Source organism: Miniopterus natalensis, chromosome 12, assembly GCF_054644295.1.
Source record: "Miniopterus natalensis isolate mMinNat1 chromosome 12, mMinNat1.hap1, whole genome shotgun sequence".
NCBI lineage: Eukaryota > Metazoa > Chordata > Mammalia > Chiroptera > Miniopteridae > Miniopterus > Miniopterus natalensis.
Window position 1 is genome coordinate 17,971,311 of NC_142092.1, and position 15,357 is coordinate 17,986,667.

Genomic DNA, 15,357 nt, shown 5'->3' on the forward strand with positions numbered 1-15,357 from the left:
TAGCCTATTATATATTTGGTCAAACATTTAATTAACTCACCCCTAATCTGATGGCTGGAATTGGTTCTGTTTGGTGAGGCCTTGGCAGGGCCAGACCAAACGATTCCGAGGGTGGTATATGGCCCACTGGCTGGATGTGCCCCACCCCTGCTTTAAACAGACAAAAGCTACATCACTAAAGGGCCCTGTAATAGACCACAGTGAAAAGAACATTAATGATTCTGAGAAAAAAAAGATCTTCCTGTGATAGAAAACAAAACACATTCCTATAAAGTTAATAAAATGTCAACTTTAAAAATATCTGGCACACTACAATGTGTGTATGTAGACTCTTAGATACTTTAAGGCTATCTCAGTGCTAATTGCCCAGCTCTTCTCAAGAAGTTATTTGCAAACCCAAGTATCTCAATGACTGTTCAAGTCATTAATGATCCTTTTGTTTTTAACAAAATAAAGATGGAACTCAAAAAGAACTCATTATTATTACCACCTTAATTTTTGCTTCTTTACCAGGAACAATGTGTTTAACAATTGGATTTTTCTCAGTAATTTTTATTTTTAAAACAACTTTACTTTGATTATATTCATGTAGAAAAAAATGTAAAGACAGAAAAATATAAAGAAAATTAAAATGATCCAGTATACCCCCAAAATACAGTAACAAAAGATGTATTTCTTTCTAGTCTTTTTTGTACAGTTATGTAGAATTTTAAAACAAAATTAGTGCTGTAAAATGCTCACATATCCTTTTTTCATTTTATATTACAGAGCGACCAATTCTTTAGGACATTAAATGTTATATAAAAACAGGATCTTCAGCCCTGGCCAGCGTGGCTCACTGGTTAGAGCACCGGTCTGGGAACCAAAGGGTTGTGGGCTCGATTCCTGGTCAGGGCATGTACCTGGGCTGCAGGTTTGTTTTTGGCCCAGGTCGGGGTACGTACAGGAGGCAATCAATTGACATATCTTTCTCACATTGATGTTTTTTCTCTCTCCCCCTCACTTCTACTTTAAAAAGAAAATCAATGAAAAAAATATCTTTGGGTGAAGATTAACAACAACAAAATCTTCAGTTGGCTGCTTCACAATCTAATTAGAGCTAAATCGTAATTTATCTCTAATTTTTGGAGATTCGGATTGTTTTGAATATTTGCTATTAACAGCATATTAAACATCCTTCTTTATGCATAATTCTCTATGCATTTCTGATTCTTTAAAGTTATATTTTGAAAGATAAAAGGAGTAGAATAGCCAGCACAAAGGGTGTATTTTTAAGTCATTTGATACATTTTACCAAACCACTCTCCAGAAAGACTGTACCAATTTACAGAGACACCAACAGTCTAAGAGTACCATTTCCTCTTCATAGTCCTTGGCAACACAGGAAACTGAATGTTACCTCCCACCCTTTATTGCAATGAATTTAATGAGGGGAGGGTGAATGGTGTCTTCCTGCCTTTTTTCTAAAGGGTAGGAATTTTTCCACATGTTTACTGGTCATTTGCTTTCCCTCTGTTTTTCGAAGCAGTCCATGTCTTTGAGAAGGCATCTTTCACATTGGCATGCTCTTATCACATGTTCTTCCTTAGGGGGCAAGGGCATGAAAGCTTTTCCACATTTCAAATTTAGCAGGAATTCCCCAAATGACTAGAATCAGAAAGTCGTCTCATCTTCTGGGCAGGCATGCTATTTTAATGTCTCGGTAATAAAACAGAGAACTGGGCCATGTTCTGAAAGGAAAGTAGACACAGATTTACAATGAACCAAGCACTTGTTGATTTTTTATGCATGATTTTATTCGGGATTCTGTTAAAAACCCTTATTTTGATTTTAGAGTACCGACTCATGAGACATACACTATTAATCAACTTTCCAGAAAATGCTCATGTTCATCAAAGTAACAGTAACTAACCAGATGTGGGACTTTCCACGTAGCTCGTAACCAGCTCCTTACTCTCCCTTCCTGCAAAGCGAGGTTCAGAACGCTTATCTCTCATTCTCACTTATTTCCCTCCCCTTACGTAGGCACTAGGACACATTTTATATGCAAACCCCCAACCTGGGTTTTTGTTAATGCAACCTCCATTTTCCACTTTATCCCACCAAAAAAAAAAAAAAAAAAAATCACTAAGATTTTAATATGTTGCTATCTCGAAAATAGAATGCTCTTCATGATAGCAAGTCCTATGCAGCTGTGCAAACCACAACCTGACATACAGTGGGCACTCCGTTTCTGGAATAAACTGGTGATTGAGTGAACGCTATACATTTCAGTGCTGAGAGAACTGGGAAATACTACCCCAGAATAAGGAATTATTCTAAGGTGTTCCATAATGCTATAGAATGAGGGCAGTGAGTCTTCATTTTCTCTCTTGAGGTCACTTTGTGGGGGAAAGGGATGATCATTTATTCATTAAAGCACATTTATCTCCTAGGTATATAGGTTGAAACCAACTGATATGTTTCTTGCTCCTTATAGACTTAAAAGTCTAGCAGGAAAAACAGATTACAAATTCCCCTATTCCTGACTCCGCCAGTCCTAAAGGAACCTTAGTGACAGTGGTGTGTGGGCTAGCTTACAAGAACCATCTATCTGTAGGCTCTCCCAGCTTATCAGTTGCTTCCTGTTGGTATCTTTAAATCAGCTGTGCTGGAGCATTTACACCATGAAAACTGGCATAAATCATGGCTTCTCCACACCCAGTGGTTGTCAATCATTTACTACCATATTGTGTTCTCATCACACTAATATTGTGGCTCTCAATCCAGGGCTCCTCTATGAGAATTGGGGGAAGAGAGGGCTTATATCAACCTTTCAAATCCTCTCTTAACTACTGCCATAAGTCCTAAGAGTATAGGGATATTCTAGGAGACCTCAGGATATACTGGCTACCCTTTTTGGATATTAGGTGAATGTAATATCTGATCAATTTGAGGCAACTCCACATCTAATATGTTTAATCAAGAGTCACAAAATGTCCAAACAAAAATCATGCATCTCTGAACTTGGCAGTTTAAATTACAGGGTATGGCAAAAGTAGGTTTACAGTTGTGAGTACAAGAAATAGAGTTTATTCTTGTATTATTACTTATTAATTATTCTATTATTTTCCATATGAGCAACTGTGAACCTACTTTTGCCCCACCCTGTATATAATGGGAGTTAATACTAGAGTTGAAAAGTTACCAATCTGCAACCCAGCCGATGTTTGTCATTAATTACTTAGTTTGAGGCAACATTAAGATTAAATACATATTCCTCAGGACCATTTCCTTACTGCTGTGTCAGTTTTAGCTTTAAAGGCTGCAACCACTTTGCATGCATCTGCCAAAGGAAAAAAATGGCTTCCTTGGCAACTTAGGCCACATGCAGTGCAAGTGCTATCCATCTTCTGAAGTAAGACTTAGAGATATACTGCAGAGCAGAACAATGTCAAGAACTGAGCAGACTAGATAATAAAACTCTCCCCACCTCACCTTTCAGTGGTCTTGCATTACCAGCCAGATACAGCTACACAATTTCAAAAATGGTTTACTACTGAAGGAAATGGAATGCAAACTTGTAGAAAACATCTAGACTAGTATAAAATACAAGAGGGGACGGATGGACCAAGGGTGACATGCACATAAGAGGACAAGCAGCTGAGGATCTGTGGGAGTGTCTGCTTGCAGATGGCTCAGGGTACTTACCTTCAGGTTATGGAGGGTTTCTGACCATTCCATGGACCCTATCTGAGGTATGGTGCTGAGGAGTAAACTTTTGGCTTTATTGGCATTTTCTTTCAGGGTCTTTAAAACCCGGTCCACTGAAACCTAGAGAAACAACAGCACAGGATGTTATCAGCAATTAAAAATTGCACAGCTTTTTGTGGAATGTTTTCCTAAATTCATTCTTGAACTGTGAAGTCAGTTTACTCAAGTTTCAATCCCCTGAGCCCAAGTTTTGCACTTATCAAGACGGTCTTGGTCCCATGGGGGAGGTCTTAGAGAAACCCAACGACACCTCTGAAAAGCAGTTTTCAATATGAAGTCTGAGGAGCTGTGTCTGATGTACCACGTGTCAGCATGAAAGCTGTGGCTGTCCTCATGTCCACAGAATGGATCCCAGTCACAAAACTGTTGCTCCACTGGATAATCAACAAGTCAGAAGAAAAACATTTCTCTTCCAGCTACTAAAGAAAAATGCTGGAATCAAAGGCATTTTGGGTGGAGCCTAATAGCAGGAACAAAGAGAACTGCTTTCTTTTAACAGTTCCCAATGAATTAATGAATGGGCTGCTAACACACACACACACACACACACACACACACACACACACACACACACACACACACACACACACCCCACCCCCCCCCCCCCCCACCACCACCATCACCACCACCCCCCAAACCAAATAAACAGCCCAATTTTCTGATGGAAAACTAAACACTATGTATGATACCTGAATCTGATCAAGTCTCCAGATCCAGCTGCCAATTTACATAAAATACAGGGGACAGAGAATCTACTTAAACTACACGGAGATGATTTCAGCAATTCACACTGTGGAAAACTACAGGTCAAGTCACTTGGTTTCTTTTTAGAAAACTGGGGGTGGGGGAAATCACCTGAAATATCTGAGATAACTAGAAACTTGAACTCTGCCTGGGAATATTAAGGTTGGAATGTGACAAGGACAATATGGCTCGGTTAGATACCTCTTAACACGTTTATGGACAAAGTTAAAGATCAGAGAATAGATGAAATATGATTGGTTATAAGTTGATATGATAATGGTTGAAGGTGGACATTGGATTCATGGAAACCCATAGTACTGTATGTAACTAAAATTGCTTCATAAGGAAAAGGTGGAAAAAGTTGTGAATAAAAACTGGATGGTCAGAGGCAGAGTACTTATCACACTTCACTATACAAAGAAGAAACCCAAGATTCAGGGCACGATTATTACAGCTCTCATTCTACTTCCTGGAGCACAGAATCCAGAGCCCTATCACACACCACGATGTGTTTAGAGAAAGCGATCAGTACCACATCACAGCAGGGAAAGTCCCATCGCTGTGGGAACACAAAGCAGTGACCAGCTGGGTGCCTCTCAGGCACAGGCACATTTTAAGTTGAGTCTTGGAATGCAGAGTCATAAAGCATGCAAGAGATTCACCTTAAACTTACTCTTTTCCTTACACTTTTCCTGTGACTGATATCTCTATATAGACTACTTTCTCTTCTCTTCGTTCCTGCTATTAGGCTCCACCCAAAATGCCTTTCTATTAACCTCCTCACAATAAAATCTAATCCTCTGTTCCAGGACCAGCTCAAATCTCGTTTCCTTCACAAACTTTTTTGTGGTCTTTCTACCCCCAACTCCATCCCTGCTGCCATCTGGTGACCACCCTCTCAGGGACCAGCACTATACTAGTTGCTCTACACATACCATTTGGCTTAATTCTCCCACTGATCCAGCAGGATCAGAAGTGTAACTGAACAACTCATGCCCCTCACCCTGAAGCCCTGGCTCCATCCTACAGAAGTGTAACTTGTTAAATAACAGGGCAGGTATTACATGTAAATAAAGGAACAGAAATTTGACGGTGGGTTGGCAACTAAGTCCTTTTGACTGTGCAGGCCGTGCATCTGGTTTGAAGCACATGGCTGGCTGAGATGATGTCATCAGTGTAACACCTTCCTTGTGGCACTTAATATGATTTGCCTTCATGCCTTACCACTTACATAGAACTTAGTTTCTCTACTTTTAACTGAAGTAGTGCCAACTGACTGCTTCCCAAAAGTCACATGGTCCACTAAAGGAAAGCACCGTTAGCTCTGTAAAAGAGAGAAATGTTCCTAGATTAAGCAGAAGCCACAGGTAGGAAACAATGTGTTCTCAGGGCGTGGTGCACACTAAAGCCTTCTATTCACTGGAAGCAGTGTCCTAACACCATGAGGCTGAGTGGTCCCTTTGGTGACCAAAGCTGCCAAGTCAAGGATTATGCTGCATCAGGATTTACAAATCTCTTACATTAAAAAGCATCCTTCAATAAGTGAATTCAGCAAGGTAGCAGGTATAAAATTAACACCCAGAAATCAATGGCATTTTTATACACCAATAATGAACTCTCAGAAAGAGAAACTAAAAAAAAAAAATATCCCATTTACCATTGCAACTAAAAAAATAAGATACCTAGGAATAAACTTAACCAAAGATGTAAAAGACCTTTACTCAGAAAACTACAGGACACCGAGAAAAGAAATAGAGGAAAATATAAACAAATGGGAAAATATACCATGTTCATAGATTGGAAGAATTAACATCATTACAATGTCCATACTACCCAAAGCAATCTATAAATTCAATGCAATCCCTGTTAAAATACCAACAGCGTATTTCACAGACCTAGAACAAACATTTTGAAAATTTATATGGAACCAAAAAACACTCAAAATAGCCACGGCAATCTTGAGAAAGAAGAACAAAGTTGGAGGGATCACAACACCAGATATCAAGTTATACTACAAAGCCACTGGAATCCAAACAGCCTGGTACTGGCACAATAACAGACATATTGATCAGTGGAACAGAACAGAGAACCCAGAAGTTGACCCATGCCATTATGGTCAATTAATATTTGATAAATGAAGCAAGAACACACAATGGAGTAAATACAGTCTTTTCAATAAATGGTGTTGGGAAAATTGGACAGGTACATGCAAAAAAATGAAACTAGACCACCAACTCACACCATACACAAAAGTAAATTCAAAATGGATAAAAGACTTAAATGTAAGACATGAAACCACAAAAATCCTAGAGGAAAACATAGGCAGCAAACTCTCAGACATCTCTCACAGCAATATGTTTGCCGATACATCTCCCAGGGCAAGAGAAACTAAGGAGAAAAGAAACAAACGGGACTGCATCCAAACAAAAAGCTTCTGCCCAGCAAAAGAAACCATCAACAAAACGAAAAGGGAGCCCACTGTATGGGGGAACATATTTGCCAATGACACATCTGATAAGCGGTTAATATCCAAAATACATAAGGAACTCATACAACTTAACAAAAGGAAGACAAACAACCCAATTAAAAAATGGGCCAAGGACCTAAAAAGACACTTCTCCAAAGAGGACATACAAATGGCTAAAAGACATAAGAAAAAATGCTCAACGTAGCTAATTAGAGAGATGCAAATTAAAACCACAGTGAGGTATCACTTCACACCTGTCAGAATGGCTCCATCAACAAGTCAACGAACTACAAGTGCTGGCGAGGGTGTGGAGAAAGGGGAGCCCTAGTGCACTGCTGGTGGGAATGCAGACTGGGGCAGCCACTATGGAAAGCAGTATGGAGTTTCCTCAAAAGATTAAAAATTGACCTGCCATTTGACCCAGTGATCCCACTTCTAGGAATATATCCTAAGGAACCCCAAACACCCATCACAAAGAAGTTATGCTCCCCTATGTTCATAGCAGCACAGTTTATAATAGCTAAGATCTGGAAACAGCCCAAGTGCCCATCAGTAGATGAGTGGATAAAAAAGCTGTGGCACATTTACACCATGGAATACTATGCAGCTGTAAAGAGGAAGGATCTTTTAACCTTTAGCACAGCATGCAGGGAACTAGAAAGTATTATGCTAAGTGAAATAAGCCAGTCAGAGAAAGACAAGTACCACATGATCTCACTTATATGTGTAATATAATAAACAAAATAAACTGATGAACAAAGTGGATCCAGAGACATAGAAGCTTGGAACAGACTGAGGAATCTCAGAGGGAAGACAGAAAGGGGGGTGTGGGTGAGGAGAGATTAATCAGGGAACTTATATGTTTATAAGCATAACCCATGGACACGTACATCGCTATGGGGAAAGCCTGGAGGTGGGATGGATGTGGGGTGGAGGGGATCAGTGGGGATAAAAAGGGGACATCTGTAATATTCTCAACAATAAAGATAAAGAAACTTACAAAATTAATTAATTAAAAAAAAAAAAAGCCTCCTTGTAGTTAATTACACTGAGGAGTCAGGATAAAGCATCTCGCAGAACAAAGAACCTGTGCTCATCTATGACCCCACATCCATATAAATGGATGGACAGAGAGCAAGAATATCTGACCCTGTTTCACATGAAACTGGATGGCGAGACAAGCAGCTCTGAGAGGTGACGGTAAGGGGCCCCTTGCAGAAGATGTCACCTGTTCTAAATGTGCTCAGAACAGCCACCCCTACACTTCTTTCTTACTTCAAAATTTCTTGACTGTAGTTCTGTCCCTTTCTCTATTTTAAAATAAGACAAACGATCTGGTTTCTTTAAGTAAAGTGCAAGGGATGAAAAGAGAGAGGGGAACATTAGGTTAAAAGAGACATTATTCAAATGCAATGTATGGATTATAAGGGATCTTGACTTGAATAGATGAAAATGATGAGACAAGAGGGAAAATGTGAACAGTCCAGACATTTGATTATATTAAGAAATTAATATCAATATTTTTTGGTACAATAATGGCCCTGTGGTTATTTTTTATTATATTTTCTTTAAAAGAAGACTTGATAAAAAATATTTACTTCAGAATAATGAAGGCAGGGGAGAGAGGAGTGGGTGGGGGCATATACATGACGCAAAGCGGGCCATGGCCGATAACTGGAAGCTGGGTGATGGGTAACTGGGGTTCGTTATTCTAGACTCTCTACTTTGGCAGATGTCCGAAGTTTTCCACAATGAAAGCATCTGTTTAGGAAGCCTGACTCAGCAGTCCAGTGCCCTTAATTTCCAGCTGGACTTAGCTGCCTTTCCTGCCTAAAACCCCTCACTGACCTCCCATCTGAAACGCACGCTCTCCACGGCCCTGCCTCTCTCGCTGCCTCCTCTCCACTCACCCAAACACACCCGCCTCTCCCACCGTGTCAGGAAGCTTCCCAGGCTTCCAATATTCTGTTGAGGCCACTGGACCACACTCCTGTATCTCGCCACACTACTTCTTTATAATCCTGAGCTTTCTCATGCTGGTTCGCTTAATCTCTAACATCGCCCTGCCCGCAAGCAACCAAGAACGTTGGCTCCTTACAAACTTGTTTTGTTCGCTGTCATCCTCCTACACCAAGCATGGTATCCAGTAATAGTAGGTTAAACAGATAGATAGGAATAGAGTCCACTTACCAGAAAGAGATAAGAAACAGTAAGTTTTTCCATTAAAAAAAAAAAAAAAACCCAGGACAAGCAGTAGCACAGCACAAGGAAATTATAGCCAAGACCTTTATCCTTAAAATAAGGTCCAAGTCTCAATGTGGTTCCGGGAATCCTCACATGCCTACAATGTACTGTGCACTGCTAATCCTTGGATAGAAGTACCTTCTTCTTTCCTATGAAGATCTTGGTTCTTACTTTCCAAAGGCGACTATAGAAAATATCTTGGTAATATCTAATGATGGTATATTAAAAGTTGACTTTAAAACCTGGTAGAAAGGTACTTTCTGGAACTAATGCAATAGAATGAAACAGATAAGATCCTCTCTTACTGGCCCTCATGGCACCCGGAAACTTAGGCCATACGTGCAAGGGAGAGAATTCCACCTACCACTTCCTCGTGCTCCTTCCAGCAATCATAATCTGTTGCCATGGCAATACTTGCATAGCAAAGTCCAGCCTCCTTAGCAAGAACCACCTCAGGAACTGTGGTCATGTTGATAACATCTGCCCCCCAGGTGCGAAACATGAAGCTTTCTGCCCGTGAACTAAACCGAGGTCCTTCGATTGTGAGCACTGTCCCTTTTGAGTGGTACCGGAGTCCTAGCTTCTTAGCAGTTTCTATGAGGACCTAGAAGAGAAGGAACCACAAACCCAAAACATTAAAAACATACAAACCTAAGTACAGCTTACCATTTTTTCCTTCTGAAATTTAAAACGTTGATTAATTAAAGATTTTTACTATAAAAGGCTAATAGCTGCAGGCGCTCAGGGAAAACCTGGGAGAATCACAGTTTCCCAGACCCTCAACCACTCACAGATCCTGTCTCCCCAGTCCCTGCACATACAGCTCACAGCTCCAGGAGCAAACAGGGAGCTGCTGCTAAGCACCAGGAATTTGTTTATATGCTTTAATCTCATTTACTTCCTAACAGCTTGAAGAGGCTAAGCCGGGCTGTGAACAAGGACTTGAGTTCAAGCTCTTAACCTCCAGGCTCAGCTCAGGAGGCACTGCTGACTCACATCTCCTCAAAGAGAGAGCTGACAGTGCTTTCCAAGCTCCCGAGAAACTCATTCTCATTGCTCTTTAGTAAAAAGTCTGAAGACTTCTGTAAAAGCTTCTTTTTTTTTGGTTAGAAAGTCATTTCTTCATAATCTCTTTTGCCTGTTGCCTTCCCAAGGACATATAGTGAAAACAGAATGAGGCCATGCTGACATTTTTCTGTCCGGGGACAAACTTATCTTAGCTTCCCTTTAGTAGCAAGACCATGCGTGGGTTTTAGAAACATTACTTAAAAGTTTGATCACCTTTTCCAGTGTCTAATTAGTAATGCACATCTGATCTTCAGGTTATTAATTAATTTCATTTTTTTCTTAGCCTGTGCTTCAACATTCCTTTTTAATTAAAAAAAAGTCTTTTAAACTTGACTGTTAATTAAGCACTGCTGAAAATTCACTTAACCTTTGTATATCTTTACTAACCTGTAAATGGGAATAATATTGTATATAACTCAAGAGATAGTGTGAGGATTAAATGAGTTAAAGATAGCACAGAATTGTGTCAGACACGTTGTAAACATATAAATGCTAAATTGGTCTTCTATCCATTAGCAGCATAGCAGGCCCTTAAATGATGTCATTTTGGCACTTCGTTGTAACACTGGAGGGAAAAGAATCGATTCCCAATGGGCCACTGCCTGTGTGGAGCCTGCATGTTCCCTCCATCTCCATGCGGGTTTTCTCTGGGTACCCAGGTTTCCTCCCACATCCCAAGGATGCAAGTGAGTGCGAGTGTGTGATACGCCCTGTGACGGAAGGGCGTCCAGTCCAGGGGCCCTGCCTGGTGCCCTGAGCTGCCCGGATAAGCTCCAGCCACCGGTGACCCTGAACTGCAATAAGTGGGTGGGAAAATACTTATCTTACTTGCTTTTATTCATCTTTCATAAATGTATGTGTAGCTCACATTTATTTCAATGTTTAATATTAGAAGGGTTTTAGATACCTATGTTTAGAAGTTTGGTGATGTTTCAGTCACCAGAAATATGCCACAAGAACTTAACTCTTGTTATCTCAGCCTATGGAAAAATTGGTTTTGTTATCATTTTGCATAAAGTCACAGTTTCCAAGAACCTATGCACAAGGTTAAGTGAGGGTTTACTGCACTAGCAGCTTCTACAGGTTCGGGAAATAACTGGCAAAGGTTCCTGGAATACCATATGTACATAAAACGGAGTGACTCAAAGTTAATAGAAGGCTACAATCTAAGGAAAGTCTTGCCTGCTCATGTCTGAACCACATAAGTAAATTAATCTATTTCCTGAATAAATAACTTATACTACGTTATGACAATGGGAGAAAGAATTTTAACAGGAGCCTTGGCAACCCCAGATTTGGAACCATGAAAAGCCACAGACAATGAATAGTTGATGCTACATCATGTTTATTTACTCTATAAATGCTGAAAATAAGACTATGCTTAATCAAACCTTTTCCCCAAAGAGTACAGGTTATAAATGCAAGGGCCTAAATCATGCCCCCCCCCCCCTTTTTTCAAAATTAATATATAACCACAAGCCCTGGCTAGGTGACACAGTTGGTTGTAGCATCGTCCTGTACATGAAAAAGTTGTGGGTTCAATTTCCAGTCAGGGCACATATGTATGTTGAGGGTTTGATCTCTGGTCCAGGACCATATGGGAGGCAACTGGTCGATGTTTCTCTCTCACATCGATGTCTCTCTGTCTGTCTCTCTTTCTCTGTCTCTTTATTTCTCCCTTCCTCCCTCGCTTTCCCTTCCTCTCTAAAATCAATAAAAACATATCCTTGGGTGAAGATAAAAAAATTAATATACAACCAGCCTAGTCCTATCTTCATTAAATGTCTTAAAAAATCCCAAATAACCAAGCTGTGCAACTTGGTCAACCTTCGGAGTACTTGTAGAGACGAGTGAAGGAGGACCACAGCTACCCCATGCTGCTGACCTGTGGCAGGGAAGTCCCCACCATCACCCTGGGAGGTGGGGCTGTGACGGAGGAAGGGGAAGCAGAGGCTCCTGGATGCAGACTGGCCACAGTGATCAACCCCGGGGCCTCGCCGCTTGGATAACGCCATCACCGTAAGGTCCCAGGAACACAAACGACAGGCTAGAGATTTCTGGGCCTGAGGCTAAGCTGCTTGCATTTCCATGACTTGAGTAATCATAATGGAATTCCTGAATCTACCACCATTGTCACAAATATATTAGCAATATTAGATCACCAGGCAAATATTAGATTTCATGGGTCAGGATTCTCAAAAAGTGTATATGTAATTATTTCCTAAAATGACTAGAAGTGACAATATTTTTGGAATGAGTAAAACTTGCAGAGAACAAAATGGTATTACTCTTCCACCCATGGCCGTGAAAGAGTTCACCGCCACAAGGGAAACCACCACTTTCTGGTCAACTTTCCAGAAACTCTCTATGTGCACATAAAAATTATCATATTCACCTCTTTACAAATATACACACATATTTTAACACAAATGGAAGGATATGGCACAACCAACCGCTGTCCATAAAAGGCAAGTTCTATTACTGGCAACTATCAGGCAGTCACCACATTTACATGTGCTCTATATGTATTACTAGCATTTCCACCACCCACCTCCATCCTAATATATTAAGTCACTATTTTCTGTCTGAGTCAAAACCTTAAATTTCTTACTAACATGATATTCTTTTCCTAGTCTATTTCTTCCCAAACTGGCCCCATTTTGAAATGAACAAGAATTTTATAAACATCTAGTTTCCTCTAGAGAGAAAATTTATTATGTGGGCAGATGTATGTTTCCAAGGGAAGACTAGCTGAGGATTGACACTCTCCGGGGACCAAAATGAATTTACAACTAAAATACAGAGAAACCAGCCTGAATGATCAACTGAAGACTAGCTGGATAGCACCCCCATAACCAAGGACAAAAAGTGGAGACCAGAGATTGGTAGGAAGTGCAGAGGCACAAGAGGTCTGGAGGTGTATCTCAGCTGTGTTCACCCTCTGCTTTCTGGTCAACTTTCCAGAAACTCTCTATTTGCACATAAAAATTCTGTGTTCACACTGAGAACTCTGGGGCCTAAATCTCAAATTGGGCTTCCCAGTCCAAAGTACCAGAACTGAGAAAAGCAGCAGGGTTTCTGTCTGCCAGGGAGAGATAGCGGGAAATGCAGGCACCCTCTTAAAAGGCCAACACACAAAGTTTTGTGTTTAACCGAGGGCAAAGTGGACTACAGTTGTGTAAGGAGAATTCAGGAATGCTGGCTTGGGGGATAGAGCTCAGAGGGCAGCTATCTGGATTCCTGTGCTGAGTCATTACCGCATACGCAGAGGACGTCTTTCTCAGGCAGACATTTACCATCCAAGCAGCCTTTGCCTGGGGGTGGGAAGCAATTGCCCCACCCATTGAAAACCTCTCATGCCACTGAGTGAACTTTCTACAGCCTGAGGCTCATTAAGACTCTGAATAACAATCAGCCTCTGGGTGCTTGGAGTCTTTGCCTGATTTGCTTCTGGACCCAGGGCTTGGAAAAGCAGACCTGGGTGTGCACCTTGGTGCTTTCCAAACACACCCAGCCCCAGCAGAGGGAACCACAAGTTATGAAGTGTGGAAAGCCTCAAACAGGGTACTCAAGGTCAGTCACAAACAGCGTCTGACGTTGGCCTGCACCAGAGGCCATCCAAAAGACTGGGAGTCCTAGCAGATCTATCTAATACATAGAAACAAATCCAAACAGGCAGCCAAAATACTAACAGGCATTCAAAGCACTTTGTAAGTATTAACTCTTTTATCCCTCCCACAGCTCTACAATGTACACGTAGTCATTACCTTCATTTTACAAATGAGGAAACTGAAGCCCAGAGGTGTTAACTAACTTGTCCAGTGACACACAGCTATTAAGCTGAAGAGCAGAGATTTGATATCAAGTAATCTGGTTCCAGACTATACTCTTTTTCTAATATGTTAATCTATACTGAATTATGTAAAAGGTATCCTGATGGCAAAGTCAAAACTTATAAAAAAGGTAGGCTGCAACTTTAAGAGATTTAGTTCACAAATGACAGTAGTGGAGGCGTTCTTAGCAAAGGGAAGCAACTTTCACCAAATCTTGCATAGCAAGTACACTTGAGAGGGGAAGCGGAAGTATGGCTTATTAGCCAATTAGTCTAACGAGATGCCATCCCAAGCCCTTAAGATTTATTTTGGTGTACCTTCCAGAAAGATTACAAACCTCTCTTGTTTTGGGGCAGAACGGCTCAGCCATTGGGATATGGCACACTCCTCTGGCACAGGGGTGACTCCCATCATAGAAGGTCTGAGGCCTCATGGCGGTCCTATAAAATAAAGTGAGAAGGGTTTGTTTTGTTTGATTTAAAAAAGGTCATCTTGCCCTGGCCCACTTGACTCGGTTGGGCATGGTCCCCTGCACTAAAAGGTTTCTGGTTTGATTCCCGGTCAAGGTACATACCCAGGTTATGGGTTGCAATCCCTGGTCGGAGTACATATGGGAGGCAAGTGATGGATACTTCTCTCTCACATCGATTTCTCTCTCTTTCCCTTCCTCTCTCTAAAATCAGTAAAAACATATTTAAAAAAATAATAAAGAAGGCCATCTCTCCATTTTGCTGGGGGCTGGTGAAAATCAACTGTATCTAGGTCAACATCTTGGTCCTCCCTCCAGAATCAATAGCTCTGGGTAAGTTGAAGGCAATTGGTAAAAAAGCAGCTTCAGGATGGTATTTGGCTTCCCTGGCTCCAGGTTGGTGGCAGCATACTTTCCAAAAGGAATGTAAGTGTCTGTGGTCTGGTGGCTGAGACAGGATAACCACACTGGATTTTAGGTACAACTCAACTCTGGGCTCCGGAGGGCAGGTCAAACACTTAAGATGTCAACATGAAATTTCCCAATCATTGTAAATATAGAGGACTGTATAGTGAACCCCACTGATATCCACCACCTCAATTCAACAATTTCCAAAATTTTGTCAAATTTGCTTTATGTGCTAGCATTTCCATGGCTGCAAATCTCAGACGTTGTCATTTCATCCCTACTTCAGATGGACCAAAATATGTGGATTATTTCCACTGCAACGAATGTCATTAACACATTAATAAAAATAACATTTACTTCCTCAGTATCAG

At 40.9% G+C, this 15,357-nt stretch overlaps 1 protein-coding gene across 1 annotated transcript in view; it reads right to left on the bottom strand.

Moving 5' to 3' along the window:
- Window positions 1-653: 653 nt before the first annotated feature.
- Window positions 654-15,357, bottom strand: part of MTAP (methylthioadenosine phosphorylase) — a 41,402-nt gene continuing 26,698 nt past the window's right edge. Inside the window, exons 5-8 of the mRNA XM_016218199.2 lie at window positions 14,447-14,549; window positions 9,573-9,812; window positions 3,691-3,813; window positions 654-1,730 (exon numbers count right to left, since the gene is read on the bottom strand). Of these exons, the coding sequence (XP_016073685.1) occupies window positions 1,692-1,730; window positions 3,691-3,813; window positions 9,573-9,812; window positions 14,447-14,549 (505 nt within the window). The 3' untranslated portion in view covers window positions 654-1,691. The remainder of the gene's footprint in view (window positions 1,731-3,690; window positions 3,814-9,572; window positions 9,813-14,446; window positions 14,550-15,357) is intronic.